Consider the following 13,331-nt stretch of genomic DNA (forward strand, 5'->3'; position numbering starts at 1 on the left):
AAGGTTAAGGTGTTTATTTCTGAAAATATATTTTCTTTCTCAGGACAGACTTTGGAAATCTGCTATTCTGTACACAAATACATTACTGCTTAATTGAACAGCTGGGGACTAAAAGAACAAATTTAAGTTAACTCAGTTCAGACTATATGCTAATGTTTTGGAGAACGATGAGTTAATGGATATTTCAGAATGGATAACCAGTTCTTTTTTCACCGTATTTTGAATAATGATATGAGACAAATAAGTGTCTATTTTGTTATAAACAGACTTGCCCAAATCCCTTTTTAGAAATATTTTAAGAAATCATGTTAAGATTATAACGAATTTATTCTCCTGCTACATGCTTGTACATAAAACTTTTAAACTGTTACAGTCAGAATGATTAATAGAATAACGTAAAGAAATATTCTTTTAACTGAAATTAGAGGCTTAGAACTGGTCTAAATAATGTTCATATAGTGAAAATGATTGTTGGTGCAGATGTTTCTTAAGGAAATGGGAATAAATATAAACTGATCTGATTGAGGAATAAAATAATTTTTTAGTGTATTTAAATTATAAAAATTCCTTATCCCTTAAAACTATTCACTGTTTTAGGAAGCAGTTTTGTCTTCTTAGTTGTAAGAAGTAGGTGGTTTTTGTCTTTTATACTGCTGGGCTCTAGTGATTGACTTGTGGACTCTGATATCCAGAGCTGGAACCAGAATCCCGCCTGGATAATTATGTTGCTCTTTGTTGGAAATCCTTCTGTTCATATCAGCTTTTAAGGTTATTCTTAATATGTTAATAAAATCTCATACTGTAGGTTTTTGAGAAGTTTACAAAGGAATCTACATCATTATTAGATGAACTTGCATTGATTAACAATGGAAGTGATAAAGGAAATCAGCAAGAGAAAGAAAGGTAAGTGGCTTGTTGTTGTTCAGTCACTAAGCTTTTGTTTTTGTTTGTTTGTTTTTAGGTCACTGAGTCTTGTCTGACTCTGTGACCCCATGAACTGCAGCGCGCCAGGCTTTCCTGTCCTTCAGGATCTCCGGGGGTTTTCTCAAATTCATGTCCATTGAGTTGGTGATGCCATCTAACAATCTCATCCTCTGTTGCCCCTTCTCCTGCCCTCAATCTTTCCTAGCATCAGGGTCTTTTCTAGTGAGTCAGCCCTTTGCAACAGGTGGCCAAAGTATTGGAGCTTCAACATCAGTCCTTCCAATGAATATTCAAGGTTGATTTCCTTTAGGATTGACTGGTTTGATCTCTGCTGTCCAAGGGACTCTCAAGAGGCTTCTTCAGCACCACTATTCAAAAGCATCCATTCTTCAGCGCTCAGCCTTCATTATCGTCCAACTCTTAAATCTGTACCTGGCTACTGGAAAAAGCATGGCTCTGACTATATGGGCCTTTGTTGGCAAAGTGATGTCTCGGCTTTTTCATACCCTGTCTAGATTTATCATAGCTTCTCTTCCAAGGAGCTAACATCTTTTAATTTCATGGCTACAGTCACCATCTGCAGTGATTTTGGAGCCCAAGAATATAAAATCTATCACTTGTTTCCACTTTTCACTCATCTGTTTGCCATGAAGTGATGGAACCGGATGCCATGATCTTAATTTTTTGAATGTTGGATTTTACACGAGTCTTTCACTTTGTTCTTTCACCCTCATCAAGAGGCTCTTTAGTTCCTCTTCACCTTCTGCCGTTAGAGTGGTATCATCTGTATATCTGAGGTTATTGATATTTCTCCTGGCAGTCTTAATTCCAGCTTGTGCTTCATCCAGTCTGCATTTCATATGATGTATTCTGCACATAAGTTAAATAAACAGGGTGGCAGTATACAGCCTTGACATATTCCTTTCTCAACTTTGAACCAGTCCATTGTTCCATGTCCAGTTGTAACTGTTGCTTCTTGTCCTATATACAGGTTTCTCAGGAGACAGGTAAGGTAGTCTGGTATTCCCATCTCTTTAAGAATTTTTCAGTTTGTTGTGATCCACAGTCAAAGCTTTGCTATAGTCAAGGAAGCAAAAATAAGTGTTTTTCTGGAATTACTTGCTTTTTCTGTGATCCAGTGAAAGTGAAGTCGCTTAGTCGTGTCCGACTCTTTGCTACCCCATGGACTGTAGCCCACCGGGCTCCTTACATCCATGGAATTTTCTAGGCAAGAGTACTGGAGTGGATTGCCATTTCCTTCTCCAGGGGATCTTCCCGATCCGGGAATCAAACCTGGGTCTCCTGCATTGCAGGCAGACGCTTTACCATCTGAGCCACCAGGGAGCCAGTAGATATTGGCAATTTGATCTCTTGATTCCTCTGCCTTTTCTAAATCCAGCTTGTACATCTGGAAGTTCTTGGTTCTGAGGCTTAACTTGAAGGATTTTGAGCATTACCTTGCTAGCATGTGAAATGAGCTCAATTATACGGTAGTTTGAACATTCTTTGGCATTGCCTTTCTTTGGGATTGAAATGAAAACTGACCTTTTCTAGTCCTGTAGCCACTGATGATTTTTACAAATTTTCTGACATATTGAGTGTAGCACTGTAACTGTATAATCTTTTAGGATTTGAAATAGCCCAGCTAGAATTCCATCACCTCCGTTAGCTTTGTTTATAGTGATTCCGCCTAAGGTCCACTTGACTTCACACTCCAGGATGTCTGGGTCTAGATGAGTGATCACACTATCATGGCTACCTGGGTCATTTAAACCTTTTTAGTATAGTTCTCTGTATTCTTGCCACTTCTTCTTAAACTCTTTTGCTTCTGTTAGGTACATAACGTTTCTGTCCTTTATTGTGCCCATCTTTGCATGAAATGTTCCCTTGGTATTGCCAGTTTTTTTAAAGAGAACTCTAGTCTTTCTCATTCTACTGTTTTCCTCTGTTTCTTTGCATTGTTCACTAGGAAGGATTTCTTAACTCTTCTTGCTATTCTCTGGAACTCTGCATTCAGTTTGGTATATCTTTCCCTTTCTCCTTTGCCTTTCACTTCTCTTCTTTTCTCAGCTATCTGTAAGGTCTCTGCAGACAACCACTTTGCCTTCTTGTATTTCTTTTTTGGGAGAAGGTTTTGGTCACCTCCTCCTATATAGTGTTACAAACCTCCATGCATAGTTCTTCAGTCACTCTGTCAGATCAAATCCTTGAATCTATTCATGCAATTCCTTTATTTTCACAAAGCTATAAGTTATCTGTTAAAAGATAACCTCTGTTAATGCAAGCCAAGAGAACTAAGGTAAGCACATCTCCATCAAACTTAGCATACAAAAGTTGTGTTAAATTTATTTTTTAATTCTTGAGAATTTGATTACATGTAAAATTTATTGATTTGAATCCAGGTTTCTTTACAAAGAGTTTTTTGTTGAATAGAAATATACTTTTTTCTGACTCTGTGTATAATAATTTGCAAGAAATATTTTCAAACTGAAAGACTTACCTTCCTTTTTAGAGTTTTACTTTGCTTGTAAAGAGTACAGAAAAGCTTGCAGCTTGAAATAAAATCATTATAACCTTATTTAAATACATTAGCACTTAAATGCCTATCTTGTAGAACTCTTGTGTCCTTGTAAAATATTCATGAGTTCAGCTTGGGGAATTTATACTGTTTTATGACACTGGATGAAGTAATTGTTCATGTGTATTATCTAAATGTAACTACCTAGATGTATCATTTTAAGAGATTTCCATTGAACTTTTCAGCCTTAACAATTTGCAGACCAATTTCCTTTCCCCAGGTGAAAAGCACTGTAGGAAGCAAAGTAATCCTCAGTAATAAAGTAGTCACTAGACAGTAATTTTTCATTAGGAAATTTGAAAGGATCAACAGTTACCTTGTCTGTCTCTTTTGAATCTGACCTTATAAATACAAAGAAACTTTGACAAAATGCATTGTTACTCTGTTAATCCAAAATAGTCACAGACCGATTAAGTGAGATAAGGTAGGACAGCTATCAGAAGGTCATAGTTTAATGCCAAATCTTGATTTAAAACAAGTGGTTTGAATATAAGTCTAAAGTTAGAACTAACATTTAGTAACATTCCTACCTTAGAGACCATATAAAAATGTAAAAATTTTACATATATGTAAACATGTGAGTATGTGTATAGATATCTCACACACACGTGCTATGTAATTGAAAATATCACGCAAGTTACTTGACAAAAATTTGCCAAACCTCTTTATTTCTGAATAGTCTAACAATAAGTCTGGTGTTTCTCGGAAACATGTTCTTTAGGAAAGACATCCTAAGAGGGTACTGGTAGAAAAAGAGTTCGTAGTCATAGAGTTTAGTGCTGTTTGTTTCCTTCTCTGGGAATCACTGTGAATATTCACAGAATACAGGCTTCCCAGGTAGTGCTAGTGGTGAAGAACCAGTAGAGGAGACAAGAGAGACGTGGTTTTGATCCCTGGGTGGGAAAGATCCTCTGGAGAAGGGAATGGCAGCCCACTCCATACTCTTGCCTGAAAAATTCCATGGACAGAGGAGCCTGGTAGTCACAAAGCTGAAGGCACAGCTGAAGCAACGTAGCACGCATGCATGGGTTCTGAGAAAGTGTTGCAGTAAAGAAACCTGTTTAATTGCTTTCGTAAATTTTCCTGTACTTACGTGCCACTGGAACCCTGTTTTTTTCCTACCTAATAGTAATCTCCTTCAGTGCTTTGGCAAACGCTAGGAAACCATGGCTTGTGACTGCAGAAAGTGTCAGATGAAATCTTGTATTTGCCAATCTCTTCCCAAGGAACTCAGGTGTTATTACATAGTCTCTTTTAAACTCCGTATAACAAAATCCCTCTTGGAAATTTTCATCACTTATTTCAGTCCTTAGGAAGCACCTGGGCTATACAAGAGGGGAAGCCCTAGATCAGCTGACAGAAGTGCAAGGTCTAGAGCTAGACCTGTTACAGTAGCTAGGCCCCGGCTTTGACTTGCCATGCATCTCTCCTTTATCATCTCCACTGACCGTATATGTTTAAAAAAATGAAGGCCATAGTTCAGCTGCAAATGAAATGTGATTAGTACAGGGAAGAGAGCACGTGTGCTAGGGGACACACATACGATTATCAGAGGCTATTTGCAACTCTCAGGGATCGCTGTAGCTAAGAAACTTCTGACTGGAGGATGGCTGCGTGCATGTTTTTAATGTTAATGTTCCTGGGTTACTGTATAATGACAAATTTCAGTTTAAAGCACGTATCCAGTAGAAAATAACACAATGGATTCCTCTGATATACTTGAAATAATACTGTAGTTAATAGCAATAAATTGTAGCTTCCAAGTATTGTATTTTATGATTTATCACATAAATGTTTCTTTGGCTGCTAGTGTTTAATTATCTCTAATGGACTTCCTGATAGTTAAGAGAGATTAGCCTGGTAGGCCAATATACTTCAGATTTTCATACTTATATGTCCCTGTTTTGGTAAGTATATATAAAGGATTTCCTTAAGTTATATATTAATAAATAGAAATACATGTAGTTTTAAAAAATTACTCTTTTGGTGCTTGCCAGGTCTGTGGATTTAAACTTTCTTCCATCAGTTGATCCTGAAACTGTTCTTCAGACAGGTAAGATGAGACAACGTATTCATTACTGATAATCATAATCTATTAAATCAGCCATATATTAATCAGTAAGATAAACATGAATTGAGTACGTATTATGTTGTAGAAACTCAAGAAATTTTTCAAACTACTCTGGTTTAACCTACTACTACTACTAAGTCACTTCAGTCGTGTCCGACTCTGTGCGACCCCATAGATGGCAGCCCACCAGGCTCCCCTGCCCCTGATTTAACCTAACAGTATATTAATATACTCTATAATATTAAAAATTTTTAATAATTATCAGTTATCTTGAAATATTTGAATTTATTTATCTGTGACTTGAAGATAAAAACTTCTGTTTCATTGGGTTGCTATGAGGATTATTGAATATGGATTATGTTACTAACATTGTATTTTTATACATTTTCATATTTCATTCCTATAACAACTCCTAGAAAAAATAAGTATTATTTTCTCTGTTTGTATTTGAGGAAGCCAGGGCTTATAGATATTAAAAAACTTGCTCAAGATGAAATGATTATTAAGTTCTATCACCATAACACGAACAACAAGGTATAAATCCAAAGCCGCTTGTCGTGCTAGCCAGTCGTATGTGTAGAAGCATGTAGCACCAGCAGTGGCCTTGCCCGTGGTGTGTGTTCACTTGCACGTAGCTGCGTGATTTGTGTATTCCAGCCCAAATAGTAGTTCCACAAAGTCTGGAATGCGTTGGAATTGTTTCCAATGAAAATACCTTAATTTTATTTATAATGTATTTTTCTAGTAATAGGGCATACTTCTAGTCCTCTAGCAGGTAATGTTTTAAGCACTTGAAGTGCACTAACTCATTTATCCTTCACCACTCTTGTCATCCGAGTGTTAAGGTGGGGAAACTGAGGCAATAGGATTTGTGACTTATGCAGATTACACAATTGACAATGCTAAATTTGGTACTCCAGCCAAGGCAGTGTGGTTTCCACCTGTGGTCTTTGAAACCATTATATAGTGCTGCTTCTGTAATGGAATTGATATCCACAAGGAAAACATTAAAGGTAGCAGTCATCAAAACAGAAAAAATAATAGGTATTCTGAACTTAATGACTTTAATGGATATATATATGTAAAGAATGTATGTATATATATAGAAAGACTGCGTAAGTCTTTAAAACAGGTGTTTTTCCAATTATAAAGTGTGATAAAGAGTAAAGAAATAAATTCTGAATATCTTGATTGTATAGATTCAGTTTTCCTGAGTTTTTTTAGTATGATTTGGGTCTTACTTCCTGAAAGAACAAAGAAATAATTGTAATCTGAGTAACTGCATGTTTAGACGGTAAAATAGACTGTCAGTAAAAATATTGCTTTAGATTAAAAATACCTAATATGTTTATATTTAACGTTTTAAAAGTTGCTTAAGCCATTGAATTAAGACACCTGTTACATTTGTATTTTAGAATTATCTTTATATGTCACTGAATCCTTTTTGTTTGTTATTGGCTCATAAAGCAAAGATAGAAAATATAAAATGGAGACATTTAAAACAGTCTTGGATATTTTTCAGAAATTGGTAAAAACCTCTAAATCATAAGAAAAAATTTTTATATTATTTAAAGCCATTTAAATTTAGGACACTTTCTTTAATAAAATTGAAGAGGAAAGAATTTAAATGTCTATATTTTGGGCTTCTTAGTAATAATTATAGTTATATTATCCTAGAAAAACAATTTATAGTTTATTCGCTTTTAAAATTGTTAATATTATATGTATAGCTTTAGATGTTGCACATTCTATAATTTTAATTTCTTTTGCATGAGTTATTTTTCTTCATGAGGTTGCTATAATCAAAGAACTTTGAATTCAATTTTTACACTAGTATAGCCCCTCATGATTCACAGTTAATATGTTGTAGAGATTTATATAGAGATTATTTGAATGTTATTTTGTACCAGTAGTGAAGACTTAGTCCCTTTAATCATTCATCTGTTACACACCAACATTTCTCTAAGGTTCTATGATTAAGGGTATGAATTAATACTGAAATCCTACAACATATTGCTTAGTATTGTTTAGTACCATCAGACAAACATGCTAGTTGGTACCATCAGACATGAAGTCCCAGATTGTAATTGTGCTCTGAAGGGAAAGAATGTTGGATGGCACAGTATCCTGAGCAGTGAATCCAATAATAACAAGAATGTGATAGAAAGATTGTTAGATCTAGAAAATATATATGCCATATGTATACTATATATTTACTATATAGTATGACGTATGTGGTATGTATGTATTTATGACACTGGTCTTCCCCGAGTTGCAGCGTGGTTGCATCCTGATAAACCCATCAGAAGTTGAAAATATCATGTCGAAATGCATTTAATACACCTAAAGTACCAAGCGTCATAGCTTAGTCTGGCCTACCTTAAACATGTTCAGAACACTTACATTACCCTACGGTTGGGTGGAATCATCTAAAGCAAAGCCCATTTTATAATATAGTGTTTAATATCTCATATAATTTATTGAACAATGTACTGAAAGTGAGAAACAGAAGAGTTGTGCGAGTACAGAATGGTTGTCAGTATACCGGGTGTTTACCCTCATGATTGTGTAGCTGACTGCAAGCTGTGGCTCACTGCCTCTGCCCAGCATCACACAAGTATCATACTGCATGTTGCTAGCCCAGAAAAAGAGAAAATTCAAAATTTGAAATATGGATTCAACTGAATGCAACATTGTAAAGTCAGAAAATTGTAAGTCAGACCATCACTAAGTCAAGGACTGTCTGTATATGATACAGTTATGATACAGAACATAGTGTATAGATAAACTAAATAGTGTATATCCATATGTGTATATATACATGCAGTTTTCCTGTTTATTTCTATATAAATTGGAAAATTGCTTTTTAGTACTTAAGACCTGTTAGGTAAACATAGGCAGGTATATTCTAAAAACAAGCAACTAAAATTGAGAAGATTGAGAAATAAGATTTGTATTTCTTTATGGATATTAATTGTAAGTATCTTTCATTTGTAAAGGGCATGAATTGTTATCCGAATTACAGCAGCGTCGATTTAATGGCTCAGATGGAGGGGTCTCATGGTCTCCTATGGATGATGAACTGCTTGCACAGCCACAGGTTATGAAATTATTAGATTCACTGCGAGAGCAGTATACCCGCTACCAGGAAGTTTGTAGGCAACGAAGTAAGCGTACACAGTTAGAAGAGATTCAGCAGAAGGTGATGCAGGTAAGTGTCTGTTTTGAATATATTAAATTTTTTTAAAAATCTAAATTGTTTTCTTTTGTAATTCCTACTCTGTACCCTGATTTTATACTAAGCCTTATTTACACTATATAGAGAGCTTTAGATATGTCAAACCAGACATTCAAACTATTTTTACAATTCAGTTCAGTTCAGTGGCTCGGTCATGTCCGACTCTGCGACCCCATGAATCGCAGCACACCAGGCCTCCCTGTCCATCACCAGCTCCCAGAGTTCACTCAGACTCATGTCCATCGAGTCAGTGATGCCATCCAGCCATCTCATCCTCTGTCGTCCCCTTCTCCTCCTGCCCCCAATCCCTCCCAGCATCAAGGTCTTTTCCAATGAGTCAACTCTTTGCATGAGGTGGCCAAAGTACTGGAGTTTCAGCTTCAGCATCATTCCTTCCAAAGAAATCCCAGGGCTGATCTCCTTCAGAATGGACTGGTTGGATCTCCTTGCAGTCCAAGGGACTCTCAAAAGTCTTCTCCAGCACCATGGTTCAAAAGCATCAATTCTTCGGTGCTCAGCTTTCTTCACAGTCCAACTCTCACATCCATACATGACCACTGGAAAAACCATAACCTTGACTAGATGGACCTTTGTTGGCAAAGTAATGTCTCTGGTTCAGTTTAATTCAGTTCAATCGCTCAGTTGTGTCTGACTCTTTGCGACCCCATGGACTGCAACACTCCAGGCCTCCCTGTCCATCACCAACTCCCAGAGTTTACTCCAACTCATGTCCAGCCAGCCATCTTGTCCTCTGTCGTCCCCTTCTCCTCCTGCCTTCAGTCTTTCTTAGCATCAGGATCTTTTCCAGTGAGTCAGTTCTTCACATCAGGTGGCCAAAGTATTGGAGTTTCAGCTTCAGCATCAGTCCTTCCAAAGAATATTCAGGACTGATCTCCTTTAGAATGGATTGGTTGAATCTCCTTGCAGTCCAAGGGACTCTCAAGAGTCTTCTCCAACACCACAGTTCAAAAGCATCAGTTCTTCGGCACTCAACTTTCTTTACAGTCCAACTCTCACATCCATACATGACTGCTGGAAAAACCATAGCTTTGACTAGATGGACCTTTGTTGGCAAAGTAATGTCTCTGCTCTTTAATATGCTGTCTAGATTGGTCATAGCTTTTCTTCCAAGGAGCAAGCGTCTTTTAATTTCATAGCTTCAGTCACCATCTGCAGTGATTTAGGAGTCCAAAAAATAAAAAAATAAAGTCCAAAAAAAATAAGGCTGTCACCGTTTCCACTGTTTCCCCATCTATTTACCATGAAGTGATGGGACCAGATGCCATGATCTTAGTTTTCTGAATGTTGAGCTTAAAGCAACTTTTTCACTCTCCTCTTTCACTTTCATCAAGAGGCTCTTTAGTTCTTGTTCACTTTCTGCCATAAGGGTGAGGTCCTCTGCCTATCTGAGGTTATTGATATTTCTCCCAGCAATCTTGATTCTAGCTTGTGCTTCATCCAGCCCAGCATTTCTCATGATGTACTTTGCATAGAAATTAAATAAGCAGGGTGACAATATACAGCCTTGACACACTCCTTTCCCTATTTTGAACTAGTCTGTTGTTTCATGTCCAGTTCTAACTGTTCCTTCTTGACCTGCATACACATTTCTCAAGAACCATTTCAGATGGTCTGGTATTTCCATCTCTTTAAGAATTTTCCATAGTTTATTGTGATCCACACAGTCAAAGGCTTTGGCATAGTCAATAAAGCAGAAGTAGATGTTTTTCTAGAACTCTCTTGCTTTTTCGATGATCCAACAATGTTGGCAATTTGATCTCTGGTTCCTCTTCCTTTTCCAAATCCAGCTTGAACATCTGGAAGTTCATGGTTCCATACTGTTGAAGACTGGCTTGGAGAATTTTGAGAATTACTTTTCTAGCGTTTGAGATGACTGCAATTGTGCAGTAGTTTGAGCATTATTTAGCATTGCCTTTGTTTGGGATTGGAATGAAAACTGAACTTTTCCAGTCCTGTGGCAATTGCTGAGTTTTCCAAATTTGCTGGCATATTGGATGCAGCACTTTCACAGCAGCATCTTTTAGAATTTGAATTAGCTCAACTGGAACTCCATCACCTCTGCTACCTTTGTTCATAGTGATGCTTCCTAAGGCCCACTTGACTTCACATTCCAGGATGTCTGGCTCTGGGTTGGTGATCACACCATTGTGATTATCTGGGTCATGAAGATCTTTTTTGTATAGTTCTGTGTATTCTTGCCACCTCTTCTTATATCTTCTGCTTCTGTTAGGTCCATACCATTTCTGTCCTTAATTGAGCCCATCTTTGCATGAAATGTTCCCTTTGTATCTAATTTTCTTGAAGAGATCTCTAGACTTTCCCATTCTATTGTTTTCCTCTATTTTTTGCACTGATTGCTGAGGAAGGCTTTCTTATCTCTTCTTGCTATTCTTTGGAACTCTGCATTCAGATGCTTATATCTTTCCTTTTCTCCTTCGCCTTGCACTTCTCTTCTATTCACAGCTATTTGTAAGGCCTCTTCAGACAGCCATTTTGCTTTTTTGCATTTCTTTTCCATGGGGATGGTCTTGATCCCTGCCTCCTATACAGTGTCATGAACCTCTATCCATAGTTCATCTGGCACTCGATCAGATCTAATCCCTTGAATCTATTTCCCACTTCCACTGTATAATCATAAGGGATTTTATTTAGGTCATACCTGAATGGTCTAGTGGTTTTCCCTACTTTCTTCAATTTAAGTCTGAATTTGGCAATGAGTTCATGATCTGTGCCACCGTCAGCTCCTGGTCTTGATTTTGCTGACTGTATAGAACTTGTCCATCTTTGGCTGAAAAGCATATAATCAATTTGATTTCAGTATTGACCCTCTGGTCAATTAGTATTGACATTTAAATCATATTATTTCTACAGTGATGATGTTGAGCACTCAGGTTACTGTATCAGAATGAGCTTCAAAAATAACTAGGTATTCGGAACATCTGTTGTGGTCTTTGTAGTCTTGTAATAAATAACATTTTATTGTTCGCCGTGAATTTACTTTAAATTTCTAATAACATTGTTTTTTTGTTGTTGTTAATTTGGGCGTTATGAAGAGGTTTTCTGTCCTACTGAAATGGTGATGTGTGATATGTTAGCTGTAATATTATTTCATTGCTGTATGGTACTGATAGAAAGCATAAAATGTATTTAATACTTAGAAAGTTTTATTTCTTTTTCAAATTGATTTTTGTAAGTAGGCTAAGAACACTAAAAATCAGTACTTAGGAAGATATTTCTGTATTTAGGCTACATTTTGGATTTTCATTTGCTGAATTATTAAGAAGTAAATCTTAAATTTTCCACTTTGACAATCCAGATTAGAAGTGTCCCAGTGTTTTTAATATGGATTCGTTCATTAGATAAGCATTAGATAAGTATTTGTTAAGTATTTATTATATAAAACACCTTGTGTTTTTTCTGAAGGATATAGATTTGGGTTTTGCTATACTAAGTTTAAGAGGGGAGAGAGTGTTCGGTGTCCCGAGGAAGTGACTGCAGTGCTGTGGGTGTTCATAGGGTGGATCATTCCTCTGGTAGCAGGAGATCTGGTAAGACTTAGTGGAAAAAGGCAGTGCGTGAGTTTATCCCCAAGAATGGGTAACCTCTACTTTAAGTTTTAAAGGAGCATTGGCATCCTGTGGAGGAGAAAGGATCGCATTAGTAAATAATAACAGCATTAAATCCCAGGATCTGCTGAAGAAAAAGCCAGCCGTAGGTCCCAGGACGTGTTGGGCTCAAAATCATGAAGCATGGTCCGTGAGCATGAGCCGAATCCCTGTTCCTCCATGTATTTGCTGTGAGATCCTGGTACATTTTTACGACCTGAACCTGTTTCACTTCCTTCTTTCTTTTTCCCCTTCCTCTCTCTCTTTTCTCTTCCTTCTTTCTTTCACATATAAAATGGGGATAACAGGACCTCTTTTGAACGTTTTGTTGAAAGAACCCAGCACTCAGCTAATGGTAGCTATTTCATTTATTCCCAGTGAACTAGATTCTAGTCTAGAATTCTCGTTCAGCTGTTGGAAAACTTGTTCTGTGAAGGGCCAAATAGTAAATGTTTAGGCTGTTCGGTTCATACAGTTTTCTTGCAGCTATGGCTGTTTAACTGCTGTTGTAATGCATATTCATTATGCAAACAAATGTGTTTGGCTGTGCTCTAGTAAAACTTCATTTATAAGAACAACTGGGGACTTGCTTGACAGTCCAGTGGTTAAGACTCCGTGCTTCTAGTGCCCAGGGCACTGGTTTGATCCCTGGTCAAGGAACTAAGATCCTGCATGTCATGGGTGTGGCCAAAATGCAAGGAACTAAGATCCTACATATCATGGATGTGGCCAAAATAAAAAATAGATAAAAAGTAAGATTAGATTATTAAAAAGTAAAAAGAAGTGGCAGGCTAGAATTGTCCTGCAGGCACTAGTTTGCTGACCCCTGACTAGAGCATTAGGGAATCACGGGGAAGAAGGCTTGAAAGGAAGGACAGAATTGGATGATGGACG

At 37.0% G+C, this 13,331-nt stretch overlaps 1 protein-coding gene across 7 annotated transcripts in view; it reads left to right on the forward strand.

The window, feature by feature from the left end:
* SESTD1 (SEC14 and spectrin domain containing 1) overlaps positions 1-13,331 on the forward strand; it is a 152,082-nt gene that overhangs the window by 94,726 nt on the left and 44,025 nt on the right. For all 7 annotated transcript variants that reach the window (XM_055572066.1, XM_055572072.1, XM_055572071.1 and 4 more), the window contains 3 exons: positions 806-903; positions 5,500-5,555; positions 8,573-8,784. In XM_055572066.1, the coding sequence (XP_055428041.1) occupies positions 806-903; positions 5,500-5,555; positions 8,573-8,784 (366 nt within the window). The remainder of the gene's footprint in view (positions 1-805; positions 904-5,499; positions 5,556-8,572; positions 8,785-13,331) is intronic.

The sequence above is a fragment of the Bubalus kerabau genome, chromosome 3, assembly GCF_029407905.1.
Source record: "Bubalus kerabau isolate K-KA32 ecotype Philippines breed swamp buffalo chromosome 3, PCC_UOA_SB_1v2, whole genome shotgun sequence".
Lineage (NCBI taxonomy): Eukaryota > Metazoa > Chordata > Mammalia > Artiodactyla > Bovidae > Bubalus > Bubalus kerabau.